General features: G+C 30.0%; 2 protein-coding genes across 2 annotated transcripts in view; both read left to right on the top strand.

Moving 5' to 3' along the window:
- Positions 1-886, top strand: part of LOC119830154 (gamma-aminobutyric acid type B receptor subunit 1) — an 80,995-nt gene extending 80,109 nt beyond the window's left edge. Inside the window, exon 15 of the mRNA XM_038353056.1 lies at positions 568-886. Within this exon, the coding sequence (XP_038208984.1) occupies positions 568-768 (201 nt within the window). The 3' untranslated portion in view covers positions 769-886. The remainder of the gene's footprint in view (positions 1-567) is intronic.
- A 12,167-nt stretch (positions 887-13,053) lies between these two features.
- LOC119830231 (1-acyl-sn-glycerol-3-phosphate acyltransferase alpha-like) lies at positions 13,054-16,039 on the top strand. The gene is made up of 5 exons (XM_038353167.1): positions 13,054-13,244; positions 14,747-14,880; positions 14,985-15,163; positions 15,371-15,539; positions 15,808-16,039. Exons 1-5 carry the CDS (start codon positions 13,054-13,056, stop codon positions 15,978-15,980), a joined length of 846 nt encoding a protein of 281 aa, XP_038209095.1. The 3' UTR covers positions 15,981-16,039.
- Positions 16,040-16,706: the final 667 nt, after the last annotated feature.

The raw sequence follows: 16,706 nt of genomic DNA on the forward strand, positions 1-16,706 counted from the left end.
TAGAGAAGAAAAGAGCTGGCTAGAAACTCTGTAGTTGCTCCTTTATCATCATAAAGTTAAAAAGATAATTATGCCAAAAATGGCCGCATCAGGTATAACTTATCTTTAATAAAAAAACATACACATGATTACGAAGCTCAGTTATATTTGTTATACAAGTACCAAAATGTAGTATATATTATGTATAGTGGTGGATTATGGCTTGAGTCCTGACACCCCGAGTCCTGTGTTCCTGCAGTGAGAATAAATATGGGCTATATAAATACGTGATGTCGGTCCAAGTTCCATAAATGTCTTGACATTTATGGATTCTGTCTTTTACACAAAGTAGTCCACTATGTTTTTTGTTTTTTTAATGTCATAGAGAGCAACTAAGCTGATGGTTTGACTGATGGAAAGCGATCATCACCGCCCATGAACTTTCGCAGAGGTACCTCTGTGAATGCGTTTCCCGCTCTAAAGCGGTAAAGGATAAGGAAAGGATTGACGACTAAGAAGAAGGAATGTGCTCGAATCTCACATAAAAAATTGTGCTTTACAAATCCTTTAAAAATATTCTGTGCACAGAAAGAAGAACGTATTCGCGTACTGAAACAGAAGTTAGCGGAGCGCGAGGCGGCCGCGGCGGACGGCGTGACGCAAGGTACGGGCGGCGGAGTGATCGCCGACATGGCCACGGCCACATCAGACTATGGCACTTCAACAAATTACACGCGCTCTTCCCGCGCTTCTGTGTCCGATTTGGACTTCTCTGAGAGTTACCTCTAAACTGTAGACCTACCTCACATACCACTTCATTCATTGATATAACATTAAGCAGCTCATTTGCGCAAATATCCAGTCGGCTTGTGCCGTTCTTATGTCGATATTTTCGTTGCAAATGCATGGCTTTAAGTTTCAATTAATTTGATAATATCGTTATTTTGACTTTTAATGCAAAAAACGCAAATTATTATTAGGTACCAGTTTTTTCTTTTATATGCTTAGTATTATCTTAAAAATAATTTACTTCTACATATTATCATTTTATGGTACTGGAAATGACACATTAAAACAGTATCAACATTGTATGCACACACAAACCCATGACACGCGTATATATAGTTTTTGAATAATATTTCTATTTAATTTAGAACGTTAATTTTTTTTCCAATTTTATGATCCAATTTTTGATGTTTTAGCTGTTAGATTATTCAGCAACTTCTGCATTTTTTTTAATGGATACAGAAAAAATACGATCGAATTATAGTTATTGACAGGGCTAATTTATATTGTTCCATAGTATCTAGTATCAAAGAATGCATAAACTCTTCAATTCAATTGGAAAAAAATGGACACATGACTTTCCTGTATAAATAATAATTATATATTTAGGTATACTCATGATTTATTCTTGTTTGTTAAATCAGTTATGAATTTGTTTCATCCAAATGCACAATTTAAAATTTCACACACAATCACACTCAAATGTCTATATTATAAATATACATATTTGATATAAGATTCATAAAAAGAGCATCATTTCCTACATCTTTAATACACCTTTAAAAAATTACGGTACTAAATTTATAGATAATAGGTCAAATCAAAAACTTCCTCAAATTCCCTGTCATTAAAGTAATCACGTTACTAGGTAATTGACGTATTGCAGAATATTTAGAACAAACGAAATCTATTTCAGCTCTAATCTTTGTATCAATTAAAATAATACAACGAATCTATTTGCATATATTGTGACTTACGAAATTATTCATTAAACCCCTATGTTAAATTGTAACCTCACTCTTTGCAATGTGTTTTACTTTTTTATATTTAGCGCATACATAGTAAATACGCACACTGCAATGTCTTCAAATTTCGATTTATGCCTGATATGTTTACGTGGTTGTTTACGAATCCAATTTTTATTTAAATATTCACAAATTCGACCCATACAATTAAGTGTTATAAGATATAAACCTCGAAATGTTTAAAATCCTTCATCCTTTCTAAATCTCACAATATTTTACCCCGTTTCTACCTCACAGTCATTGTTTGTGACAATCGCACATGTGACGTGTTTGTATATAACATACTTCGACTCTTACTAGACTGACTTAGCCGTACTTTTAGAGTTAATATTTCAAGCTTTTGAAAGTTGAAGTAACACTTCGAGTTGCAACTTCAAATCTTTAATCGTTATTGTAACATTAGCTACCGTTATATCGCTGGTCGATTATGGGATAATGATTTTTAATTTGTCACTACAACGATTTTACGATAAATGCTTTCAAAATAAATATAACAATGTTAAAAGCACCTTCATTATATTTGACACTTTAACTTATTATAATTGGCACAAATTTTAATAACTAGTTAATAGGTAGAGATGATCGTTAATAATTTATTAATGATAAATGTTATGTACATGTAGATAAATTAATAGAAATTAAATTATATTTACATTAATTTGTATTCATTTAAGCATCGTTTGATTCATGCAGTCAAATCTCGTTAGTGCATAATTTTTGTGGATTAATTTAATTAGGAAAATGTGAGTGGATTGTAAATAATATATAAATTAAGTTTATTTAAAATAAATAAATTAATAAATAATTGGTTATATTTATTTTCAAAATTGAATCGTTTTATGAGGAGAAAAAGATCATTACAAAGGAAAAAAACTAAAAATTCAGATTGGAACGTAAGTATTGTATGTATTCAGTTCCCTGTAGTCATGTGTTGTTAACCCAAAATTGCATGATCACCCTCCACCGTGCACTTCCTACAAACAATGTGTTTTTGGCATTCCAATCGTTAGCACGTTATAACTGTTAGTAACTGAACTTTATATCGTTTTATTTGACCATAATTTTAATACACATAACTCACTTGTCGCTAACTATTTAAACGCCACTTGAAAACGGTATGTTATTCTCTTCTGCTTTACAACCCTTGATGAACTGGCATCGCTCCAGCGAGTCGATCGCTGAATAGCGCTTTTGTGTAAAGAAAACATATTTACGATACAGCCAAGAACGTTACCTAAAAATTATTTAAGTAATTTACGCGTCCAAATTGTTTAGAAACAATTGAAACAAATAAAACCCAATGACCTTTTAAAGCATCGTATCTCAAGACAAGGTAGCCTAGTTTCCACTGCGAACGAGCGTCATACATTTAATGATAACTACGACCGGTTAAAAGGCAACGTAAATAATACTTTTGTATTTAGTTCTAGCTGTAAAAAGACGCATTAGTAACGAGATTTCCTTGCATGAATATTTTATAAAGACACTGTGTATCAATGAATCGCTTTTGGTAGGTAATATATACATGATATATTTGCTGAAATTTTATTTGATGTGCTGACTGCTAGATTTGTTGATTTCAATTGCGTGATATTATTGTTTTAAATATTTTTAATTTTTTGTTTAAAGTATATAACTTTATAATAATCAGAGTAGCTTATTATGAAATTTCAAATGTATCTTTATTAAAATGTTCCTTTTCTCTCTCGGCAGATGTTCAAGACGAACACATCTGATCGCCCGCAAGGCAACCTTCAATTATTATGTGACTTTAACTGTAACATGTAGCTATTTGTAAAATATTGTTAAAACTATTAAAATTATAGTAGAAATTTGTTTTATGAAATCAATTATCTAATAATAAGAAAATAAAGTGTTCTTATATAATTAGACGACTGGTTATGCGTTATATGTACCTATTTTTCGTATTGTTTTAGTTTAATTGAATATTTATACCTGTTGTAATATGATTTCATTATATTGTTTGGATGTATGCAAAATGATAATGTTATTAATGATGTTTTAATTATTTAAACACATCGTATATTAATTAAATTTTGTTACAAATGTCTCATTGGTAAGTATTAAATGTATTATGTGAATATATTATTTACATTCAGAGTTGTCACTAATTTTAAAATGCGTTTGTGGTAAAACTTCTTTCTAACACTAAATTAATAAATATAAATAAATACTACTTGCCATTTAAAATAAGATACAATCGATTCATAAACATAATATTTGCTGTTATCACCTACCTTGGATTTGAAATACGTTCAATGTTGAGATAAGAACATTTTTTTATATTACATATCACACGAAGTTGCGTGTTATCAAATACAAATTAAATATAAATTGTTAAAACCTATTACTTTCAGAAACATTTATGGCTCTGTTCCAGTGATATTGGATGCCAAAGGAATGACGAAACTATAGTGTAAATAATAGATTAATAAGAAATAAATATTCTTGAATTCCTTTTTATTAGGTAGATCTAGTGTGAAGCGTGACCCACAAATCAAACTACTTAGATGTTTAAATTAATGAAACTGTTAAAAGCACTGCCAATTAATACATTATAGAATTGAATTTAAGGAACAATATTAGATCTAGATACCAGTTAATTATTATTTTAGAATCTTTATCTTTTGTTTGGATAGCAAATGAAAATTGATTTTAGACAATTTAGGCTCAAATTATGCTTTCATAAATGATATTAATTCGTGCATTTTTTATACTTACGTGATTTTTCAAAGCTTTACAAAATAGTAATTTAGCTCTTAATATATAATTTTTATTTCTCACTTTAAGTTCCAATGTATAAACATCGCCATTATCAATACATAAGTTTCTTTTACACTAATCTATTTGCATAAACAATCGAATATTCACGTACCATAACGTAATTGTTCTTTCTTATTATAACATTGTAAATCGTTATTTAGAAAAGACTAATTACTATATAAATATATAATTTATAATGTGTGTTTGGTAGTCTAAATGGATTATTAATATTCCGAATGATAAACAAGCTAAAGTGTTGCTCAACGAAGTAGTATTATATTCATTTTATTTACATGAACTTTTAGCTCACTCGTTAGATAGATCCCCCCTAATGAAGAAAATATTATTTCAACCGAAATTTCGAATATAGTCATACGCTAATAAAACAAAAGCAGAAAGCGTAATATTACTATGATTTTAATGCTCTCGATACACTTAATAACAAAGGTAATTTCAGTATAAGCAAACATTTAATAGAAAGTAATCCTATTAAATAAACCCATTCACAGCATAATCATATTATCTCAAATAGTTGTGTGATCCCACTGAGCTTTCTTGGAAATCGGAAAAACCAAATCTCTTTTGGCCGGTGTTCAAATCCACATTCGTTACCGAAAAAAGAAACATTACATTTCAAATACTCTATTCCTCTATGCTTCTTTTAACGTTATTTACATTTTGCCTTTACAGATACTAGATAATTAACCTAAAATGACTTTGAATTGAATTTTTATTTGAATATATTAAGATATGGATTGAACACACTATGAAATAAATATTATTAAAGCACAAAATAAACAATATGAAGTTATGTTTAATCAAATAAAAAACATTTATTCGAGAACATGAAATGGTTTTTATTATTTATGTATAAAATCGTTGCAAAGAATATTACTCCTGTTACCACCAACCGTTGTTTTATTTAAGTCATAGATTTGACTGCATTGAATGAAAGCTTTAAGTATTATTTAGTTTGTATATTTTATTTTTTAATAATGTTGATGATTCAAATTTTATAAATATGTTATATTGTGCGAGAGACAAATTACATCCCATGACCCACATATATTTGGATATTCTTATTTACAAACGAAAAACATGTTTACATTTAACACTGAAGCGAACGTAGCGTGAACAAAGCTTGTGTAATTTGTCTCTAAGGGATTAGTTAGGATTGAATTTTGTTGAAAAAGTAGTACAATAAGTTACATTTTAAAATGTTATTATTTGATGTAGAGTTGCATTATTACATTTGTGTCTTAGAGATACCCTTGATGCTTGAATAATAAATATTTTATTTTATTTGATTTACACATTCTAAAAGTGATCACTGTGTAAATAAAAGCTCATGAATGATCTAAATGTAAAACTTGTTTTATTTTAGTAATCCTTTATAAATTTCACTTATTTCTTGTATGTTTTTATCGAACTTCGATACAAAGTAAAATAGAAAATCCGGATGTGATCCCTTGGTTATCGTATCTTAAGATTATGTTCCTTTGACCCTGGCTGACCTACAAAATAGCCTTTACCGATTCCCAATCCCCATATCGAATACTCCTCGTCAAGTTGCAGTAAGATCGGTACTGTTGCTGTTATTTCCTTTAAAAGAAATAATGAAAAGTCTAATTACATGCATCGTAAATTGTTAATTTTCTGTACATGTATAGACTAAAATTTGACAGCTTTTTTTGCCAAATTCAACCTAGCTCCCCTATTATTTTATTAAGACATAATCATATGTAGTGGTAGTGTATATGAAATATAATTTCCTTTAAAAATACGATTAATTTTCATAATCCTACAAAAAACGACATCATACAAACAATATTACTAGAGAATCCTACCATACATTATTTTATAACAATTTTTATAACAACGTCATATTATAGCATTATAGTGAATTCAATTATGCATTCTACGTAAATGACATTCATTCACACCGCTTCAAAGCGCTTCATATAAAGTATGCAGAGAGCTTTGCTTAAATTTAGTTCACTCCAGGAATACATAAAGTAAACTCAGAATATACTCAACCACTAAGGCGCTTTTGTTTCAGTCTATGCCGAGCTCTTTTATATACCCACAACTTATTTTACACATTCTAAAAAGAATGAAGTGGAAATATTAAAAACGCCTAGTATAAGAGCTAAGAACAATTTATGGAGTAATTATTTGTGGGAGTCGAGCTTACTCGGGCTCCTAGTCCCACACTCGGAGAAAAATTGTACATCGTATATATGCATATAAAGCTTATTAGGCTTTAAGAAGGTGATCTAAATATCTTAAAACTTGCTATTTACAATGAAGTCCATTTAGTGTTATGTTAGATTTCTTATATAGTTTTTACTATTACCGTGTTTATCAAGTTGGTACTCGCAATATATAATTCTTCATCCGTAACTTATAGTCTGAAGGAAAACTCATAAAGTATTCGCCTCTGCTTTCCAATAATTTTTATCTACAATCCGAGCAAATGTATTCAAGCGCCAACCGTTATATTATTCTAACCTTATATACATACCAGGCTTTAGGTTACATTACATGAAATTCTCTCTATCAGTGCAATATCGATAAAAAAGTTTTTTTTTTTTATAAAATTACAAAAAATCACGTACAAAAGAAATTGTGTTGTATCCCGTACCAAATTAGGTCCTTAATGCTGCAAGGGTAAGTAAGGTGGTGACCGCAGACACCTCGCGCATATCAATTAGTAAAAGCGAGGCTACACGTTGATAGCCAAGTTAAAAACGTTTTTGACGTAAAAACAGTTGTACTGGAGCTAATTAAAAAGTAACGGTTAAACGAGATAAAAAAAGTTAACTGAAACGGGGATGCTTCCTGATTTTGTCAGTGAGAGATGTTTTATCGTTATTTTTTGTGAAAAAACTCCGCGTATTTCAATTTTGACAGAACGTTGTTTGTAATATTTACGACTTGTAAAAGCTTTTGTGTCATTGTTCTATTTTAGGCACTTATTAAATGTATGGATATGAGTAGTGGGCGTTCAGTGGACAGGACCTCGGACTTATAGCGAAAAGTCGGGGGTACGAGACCGACCGTGCGTGCTAGAAATAAATTGACTTTTTAATTTATCTGCACATTATTCACATAAACACTGCTTGTAAAATTTGAAGGAAAACATCGCGAGGAAACTGGCACATCGAAGAATCAAAAGTTCAACGGCATGTGACATCTGCCAACCTGCACTTGGCGAGCGTGGTGTGGCAATATGTATGTATGTATGGGCTGAAACTGTAAAAAATTCGATCATAAGGCTGACGTGATCTAAGACGGCGTCATGGTAAGACGAAGGATGCGGGTTCACGATCGTTTTTTCTAGTGTTAAATTTTTACAATTGTTTATCTCATTAACATATAGTATATATACATGTTCTACATACAGGTAAATTATGATTGCATAATTTTCATACCATTACACCTCTTCGTTGTGAACCTGTGAATTAAAGAAAGAAGAACAATTAGTAAAGATTTTTGGTACTCATCTATTATTATTATTCTCACCTTATTTGCAGAAATAGGCAATGCAAACAAAGCAAACAAGATACTCAATTGCATACTTTAGAAACTAAAGATTGGGACAGTTACTTCAGAAACTGTTCATTAGTTGAAAGTTTCATCGCTTTGGTATGTTACGGTCAAATTGAGTTAAGGAATATCAAATCTCTAACAACTTTAAAGCTGTTGCTTATTGAGTGGAACCTTGCAAGATTTTCAGACGTGAGCCAAAACGAATTAACGAACGAACGAATATGAACCGGTTGCACTTGCATGCTTGATGCCTTCGTTAATCATCTCATAGCAAAGAAAAAAGAAAAAAGCCTTGATTCAAACGGTTCTAACGTTTGTTTTCTTAAAAGATAAACGCTGGATTCCGAATCAAAAGTGAGAACATTTTTTAAATAATAGTTGACGTCGTTGTATGACATTAAACGTTTTTATGAAACTTTGCTGCTACTGAAGAAATACTAATGTAACATTAACATAATTTATTAAATGAATAACCGATGTAAGTGTGAATAAACAGTGAATACTGTTGTTAACCAAACATTTATTCAATAAAAATCGTTAAAGAAGTAAGTAGCCAATTCTTACAACAAATTTCTAACGACGCTTAATTTTACAGGTATCGTTAAGACGGGGAAAGCTTCATAGAATTAAGGATATAAATTTAATTTCGTTGAATATTCATCTCACTACTGCCAAAGCTTCCTGCACTAATTCCAAGCGAAATCTAATTCTCATCTTGTTATAATATTTTGCAATTCAATTTGCTTTTCATCTGCCTAATGGACATGATAATAATCCAATTATGAATTTAGGCATTTCATTCTTACCAATGGAAACGTTTTCATCAAGATTTCTTTGAGGCTCCTTCAACTGATTATACATATATTACAAAAATAGAAATAAATCTTTTGTGACAATTATTATATATCTTGCATATAGTACTAATTTATTGTAATTGATAATTTTTTACTAAAATTTTATGCATGAACTATGAAGATACTACTATTTTGAACAAAATCTTTTTCGGAAAAAAATTTAGAAGTAAAAGTCAAGGATCCTCCAAATATAGATATCTAATAGGTGTCCCTTTCATTTGGCCTGTGCTTATAAGGGTCATAAAGTCTCATGTGTTATGTTGCGGTTAAACTCAAACAACCTTATCATTATGCGTGAACTGACAAAATAAGCCAGAATTTGTAAATAGTTTTGTATGTAACATTTCAGAGATCCTTAAAATTTTTTAAATAAGAAGGTGAAGATAAAATCGACAACACAGAGTTCCTCACCGCAAACGGTGATTTGATTTTTAATTATTATTTTTGTAAAGTTTATTTAGTAAGATCAGCAAAAAAAGAATATCTTTATCATATCTACAGATTTTAAATAAAAAAGTTTATAAAGGTCGTTTACCTTTTCAATGATAATATATCGTTGATAATATTCAGCATTACAGACGATCTTTTCATTACTGCAAGATTGATACGTATATTCATTACAACGTTTTAAACTTCAAAAGGTTTGAATAAAGAAAACACTTAATTAAACTGACGTTTTTTAAACGTAAAAAACCTTGCCTCTAAGAGACTGAATACCAGTAAACAGATAAGAAGAAAGATTTAAATAAATAAATATATTTTGTGTATGAATCGTAATTCATATGTATATATATTAATCCAAACAGTATAAAACCTTATTTAGCCCGTTTATATTACAACCTGGTTAACCTTATATCGATATAAATTTAGGATTTTATTAACTTCTCAAACTCTGAGGGTCTGTATAAAATGTTCCTTACAACAAAACTTTTTAGTAGAGTCCCTTTATAGACTGTTAAATTCGCAACAAAAAAAAGGTTAGGCATTTGTGCGCATAATCTAGATGTTATAACATATATATCATGTCGTTTATTTGATAGAAAGTTTAAAGAATTTTATTATTTTTTTATCGGTCATATTATTGCAGATATCAATAATTATTAATATGTACGCTCAAATATAATTAAATAGGTAATCATATCATAAGGCTATATTTACGTCGGTTGGATAAACTAAAAATATATATAGATAGCGATTGAAAAGTTATACATCGATGTCATAGCAAAATTTTAATGATTCCATTATACAAAGTTAGCTAAGGGCTATTATTATCCTTTACCTAATATATATAATAATGCCCTCCTATATATAATAAAGCCCTGGATTTAAAGAACGGAAAGCTACTCTATGACCCTGCGTCTATAGCCCTTCTTATTTCGTTCCTGGTATAAAATTCATTCTCAGATAACAATTCCCATTCCCCATTCCCAGGTACAAGGCTCAAGCAGTTCTAGAGATTTCATTACAGTCAATCGGAATTTCTTCTATTTGTCATTTAAAGATTACTTCATGCACTATATGAGGTTTAAGACAAGATTCCATACGAAACCAGAACATTGCCAGACCTTAGGTTTATCCGAAAATCTCAATGAACATAGATTTTAATTACCTTACATATGACTATATAAAGCTCCATCGTATTTCAATAAGGTAAGAAGAATGTGCGACCGCTCGCTTGCGGTAACGCCGTAGAAATAAGCTGAAATTTCAACAAAATTCCATTTGCAAACATTCCCCACAATGACAGACAAGTTTTTCATCCATGTTTATTTGGGTCAAGCTCCTAACAAATGATATGTGAACACTTCTTTCCGAATTCAGGCCTCGTAACTACTGAACAAATACTAAACTTTTTCAAGTGATTTCGAAATCCAATTTCCCCTTTTTGTAGACTCAGTACAATCAAATTTAGATTGGGAAATTTTTAACTTCTTTTTTACTCATCGTTCAAACCTTTCTTTTTCGGATGCTGTTTGGCGTTAAATTTTTCCTCAATCAAAGTTCCTGCGTAGTTTTAAAGGATTGTACAGTTACTATTATTATATATGATGTAACTTTACTTTCTTTTGTAATTAAATATAACAAACTTTTCCATTTAACTCTCGACAATTTACTATTGAAAATATGTAAAGAAATGGTGATGTTAATAGTTTATTTAAAATCTGTGATGAATCATTATACGATCTAAAAACATCCTTGCTCTCTTAAACCAGTACTTATTTCAAAGATTAAAAAAATTACACATACAGTAACAAACAACCGATCAATATATTTTGTGTTGTTTAATTTAATATTGAATTTACTTACATAGATAAAATGTAGCAACTTATTACTATTAAAAATTGCCAGGCATGATATAAGGTAATATAAATAACCGTTAAGGGATATTAATGGTACAATGAAAAATTTCAAAGTTACACAAAGTTAAGAAAATATTGTATGAAGCCAACTTGTATGGAGAAGCCAAATAAAGCGTATTATTTTGCTATAAATAAGAGCAAGAAATACGTGCCTATACATGCCTTATGTAAAAAATCACACAAACACTAAAGTTAGCAAAAGTAAAAAAAAGAGCTAATTTTTCTTCGATCAAACGTAAATATAAATGTTTCCATCACAATTTATATAGAACATTAAACTCCCCATAATTTGAAGGTGATTTACTTATGTTATGAATCCAACACGGCTGGATAGCGGATAAGTCATAATGCCTGCCCCTAAATGATATGTTAAAAGATGGCTCGTGTTTAAATGTCTACCTACAATGCTTATATTACTTCCAATAAATTCAAAATACCCATCAAAACGGACAAATGCTCACTAAAATAGTGTTATATATGTTGGATTTAGAAAATGGGACTGTAGTATTTGTTATTAATGTTATTGTTACAATAAAGCAATATTTGTTGAGCATTTTTTTGGTGGTAAAAATTTTACTTAAGCGACCTTGTTAAGGAGTGGTATTAATTTAAGAGAAGTAAGATTTTTTTTGGTTGGTAGGTGCTTAGATCGAGAGTATGAAAACTATTTAGGTGAGCATTTAAAATATGCATGGTAAAGGCCACTATTTACACATATTTTTCTTTTGTCCGTGTTCTTTGTATCAGTAGAGAAAGGGTAAACGGAACCTTTCACTTTTAGACTTCGGGGTCCGTCTGTCTGTCTGTCAAAATAAAATTAAGATGTTGTTAAAATAAATCTTTTAGCGTACCTAACGCTAAAAGATTTCAGAAGGGAATAAGGTAACGTATTATTATTAAGTATTAGTATTATTAAAATGTACATAATCTATACCTACTTATCTATTTCATCAGGTACAGTAGTTCCTATAGATAAAGAACTACTCGCTATCCGCTTGCCTTTATTTACTTTACGTTCTAACAACATTAGAATCTCTGAGGCGTGAGCTAATTTTGAAGTAACACGATTACTGAATTACGTGTATGTTTTCAATTAGATGGTTCAATCCAACAACTAATTGGTGAGCACTGTAAAGAAACACCTTCATATCTTTTTAATAAATAAATGCAATGCAAATGCATGCAATATTCTATTCGTTTGCCATGTAAAATTCGGTATGATTAAAGTTAAAAGTTACCTACACTACCTACACGCTACTGCGATATCAACTGTCCTTTCCAAACCGAAATGTTTGTCAATTATCTCATAAATACGTTACTATGGTTACTACAATGACCCCAATAACGGCACGTATGATTGCTATGACAGAACTTTCTTCAATGCCGTGAGAAGTTCAGTCTTCTACGTGACCAGACTCATAAAAGCCATGACGCTTTCTCTGCAACACATAACGAGATATAAAATAATTTTTCAGTTAACACATTACGGTATCAGAAAACTCGGGGAGTTGAACTGGAAACTCATGTTTAATATATGTCCATCACGTTATCGTTTCTTTGGCTCGACTGCGGAATTCCGATTGTTTAATAATAACAGAGATAGGATAACAATGTCAGTATAAACGAACCTATTATGTGAATAGGTTGTATTCAGCAATAGACCATAAGTAGTTTTATTATATTTTTTATTTTAGTTTACTGTGCACTTTCAAAATGTTGGACGCGTTGTGGAAAGTACTTCTTGTGGTTGTAGTAATATTTTTCACAAAGAAAATATCTCACAGTGCGGCAAGAAAAATAATGTTTTATTTCTACTTTTTCGTCTTCTATCTTACAGGAAGTCTATTAGCATGTGTAATTTGGCCATACTTTTTACTCAATCCGAAAAATGTAAAAAATGCGAAGTAAGTAACTAGATACATTGTCTTTTATTATTCTATTTTTTTTTTTAATATCAATTTACAAAGTTTTGTTTGTTTCTAATTACTTTATACAAATAATCTAAAAATCAGACAACTAACCGATAAACGTAATAAATCATAATTAATATCTAATTCAGGCACGATTAAAAACCCAAACTCGTGATTCTTTATAATTTAAGTTAATAGTAATCTATTAGTTATTATTATTATTATTCATGTATAAGATAAAAATATATAACAATTAATTGTCAATTAATTATATACGCCGAAAACATTGTTATCCAAAATATTATACGATAAAACAATACATAAATTAACTTCCGTCTGCTCACATTCATATCAGTTATTTATTTCAATCAAGTCTTCTTAGAACAAAACTATAATTTACTATCTTTCTTAATTTGTTTACGTGTTATATTTTCAGGTTTTAGTAATCCTTCGCACGAGTTAAGCTAATTGATAATTAGATAAACCTAATCACCTTCTTATGATAAATATTATACATCCGTATTACATTATCAAAGCTGAATACCACCAGTACCTTTATTAACGTGCTGCTAACATTTGATAGCATTTTAAGATGAACTATCAACTAAACCTAGAACTATTATGTTAAATATATATAAGAACATATATTTAAGCGAACCTACCTACAACCTGAAAGTTAACCTGGTACAGCTGAATTTTTCAAAATTTTACAATATTTTTTTTAACTTTGCATTATTATAACTTACTATTAGTCAGTGTACAGGACACAAATGGATAGTGAAAATAAATTTAAGAAGCATCGCACGTGGTATCTCTAATGGGAGTAGGCGATAAGGATCTACGAAGTTTTATTATCATGTAACGATAAGCATTTGAGATAAATGTTCGGATTTCATAGCACATTGCTAATTTTTTTCATATAATATTAAGTCTTTCCCAAAATAAAAAAAAACACGCCAAGCACAATGCAATATATTTAAAATGTTTGATCCTAACGGAGAATGTTAAAAATTATGTAAAATTTTATAACTAACGAAAAAATTTTAACACATTAAGTATATTTAAAGTCAATTATCTATTTCATTTAAATAAAAGGAAATTACTTAACTTGAGTTTGTCTGATAACGCTCTCGAAACTCATTTAAAATTTTTTACATATTTCGCGCAGCGGTTAGTGACCTTTTCTATTGCACTCGAGGGGTTATATAGAATCCGAACTAAGTTAAAAATATTCCATTATGAACATTGTAATTAATATTATATATAAGCGAATATTCTTTTACTGTCATTATTTTTTTCTGATAACATCTCAATATTTGCAGCCAATTTAAAAATAAGCAGGATTAATACTACCATTTGTAATTAACAAAAAAATTTAAATAATATTGTTTCATTAATTTTCAGTTGTATTATGTATTTCAGTTGTATTACAAGATTTATTTAATAAAATTATAAATGTGCGAGAATATACATATAGCCGGATTTTGATTTTTCAGAGCAGCAGCTAACATTTTAAAATATGTTACAAAACTTTATGATCTAAAATGGGAATTGAGAAATAGTGAAATTCTAGCGGAAGAACGCGGAGCTATAATTGTCTCCAATCATCAGTCATCTCTTGACGTACTAGGTATCTACTAATTATTTTAATCCGACATATTATATTTAGTCCGAATTTATCGTGCGATAATCAGAGTTAACGTTTGTTTTATCAGTTATTAATTACTTTTCTAGGACTCTTCAACATATGGAATGTGGTAGATAAGCTAACAGTAATCGCTAAGAAAGAAGTATTTTATGTATGGCCGTTCGGACTTGCGGCTTATCTTGCTGGTGTCGTCTTCATAGACAGAAAAGATACGAAGGGAGCATATAAGCAACTGAGAGAAACCTCGGAACTTATGAATAGAAAGGCAAATATTTAGAAGTATTTACGAGTTATAAATCCAATAAATATATGTCAATTTCAAAGAACAAATCAATCTCAAATACTATATTAATTTGGACGTATCAAAATTTCAATTTTAGAATTTCAATTCCCGTTCCCTCGTGACCATGAGTTTTTTTTTTTTTTTAACAATTCACAGATATATAACTAAATTAATGAAATATTGTTTCAGACAAAGATATGGTTGTTTCCGGAAGGCACTCGAAATAAGGACTACACAAAATTATTGCCTTTTAAAAAAGGCGCATTTTCTATGGCAATAGCTGCCCAAAAACCAGTTATCCCAGTTGTTTTTTCACCATATTATTTCATAAATAAAAGCAAATATGTCTTCAGCAAAGGTAAATTCCATTATTTTATCATAGCTGCTGATGAGGGGTATAATTATTAAAGTTAGTCGTACGCGGTTTCATTTAATAACCTATAAATAAATTTATACATAAGCAAGACTTATAATGAAATAATCAGTAGGAAGGTTATCTCAAAAACACTAACATTTAGTAGTAAGTGGATTTACTTAATTGCATTCAGTGAAAGAGTAGCCGCTTGCATGTCCTGAATCTTTGACCAAGTACAAAATTCAATTTAATTACAGATTTCTAATTTCAGGTCACGTTGTGATCCAATGCCTTGATCCCATATCCACGCAAGGAATGACGATGGATGACGTGTCGAGACTGACAGAAAAGGTCCATGATGTAATGGAAAAAGCTTTTATAAATCTATCTAATGAAGTTTTTAGCTCTCTACCATCAGACTACCCTCATACTTTAAAAGGATAACGTTTTTGTGACAATTGACATTTTATGTGTTTTATACCAAAGACACTTAGTATTAGGGGGAATATTAACGTGTATTCCAAAATTAAGAACTATTATAAGAAAAATTAAGTAAAGAATAAGTTTTGTTAACTCTGTTTTATTTTTCATGTAATAATGACAACCTGGAACTATAAATGGAAACATTTTGAACACAATTTGATGTCCAAAGGTTTTAGTAGACACACCAATTACCAAGCTAATAGCTGTTATAATAAACGAACTATGAAATTAATAAGTGCTATAATTAGTAAGGAATTTGGAAAAGTACGGTGCAGAAGGCATTTCGTTGTGGTATGTTTTCTTAAAATATAAGAGAATCTGTATGGGCTGCTGATAGGGTTACTCGTACACTGTTTTGTTTCATAGTTTGATAATGATTATGTATAACAAATCGGTTACCACTTTTCGAATACTTATTGACATGATATAATAATGACTGATATGATGCATTGATGGTATTTTTGACATAAACTGATAATTATGTAAATTATGATAATTGATTATGATATGGCGCATACATCTCGAGTGCATTACACAAGCTGTGAATGAATACTAATTTAATAAAACCGTATTTTACTCAAAAGAAAAATGATCGAGCGCTCAGTCGGAATGCACGGCTAGCCCGAACCGAATCCATGGAAAAATATATTATAGCAAACTGCAAGAAATTTTTAAACAACACATTTT

Source organism: Zerene cesonia, chromosome 11, assembly GCF_012273895.1.
Source record: "Zerene cesonia ecotype Mississippi chromosome 11, Zerene_cesonia_1.1, whole genome shotgun sequence".
NCBI lineage: Eukaryota > Metazoa > Arthropoda > Insecta > Lepidoptera > Pieridae > Zerene > Zerene cesonia.

Bases quoted from the DNA above. Each gene is read 5' to 3' on its own strand.
- LOC119830231 (XM_038353167.1), top strand. From the start codon at position 13,054: ATGTTGGACGCGTTGTGGAAAGTACTTCTTGTGGTTGTAGTAATATTT. The intron at 13,245-14,746 runs GTAAGTAACTAG...TTGATTTTTCAG, and splicing joins AAAAATGTAAAAAATGCGAA to AGCAGCAGCTAACATTTTAA. The intron at 15,164-15,370 runs GCAAATATTTAG...ATATTGTTTCAG, and splicing joins CGGAACTTATGAATAGAAAG to ACAAAGATATGGTTGTTTCC.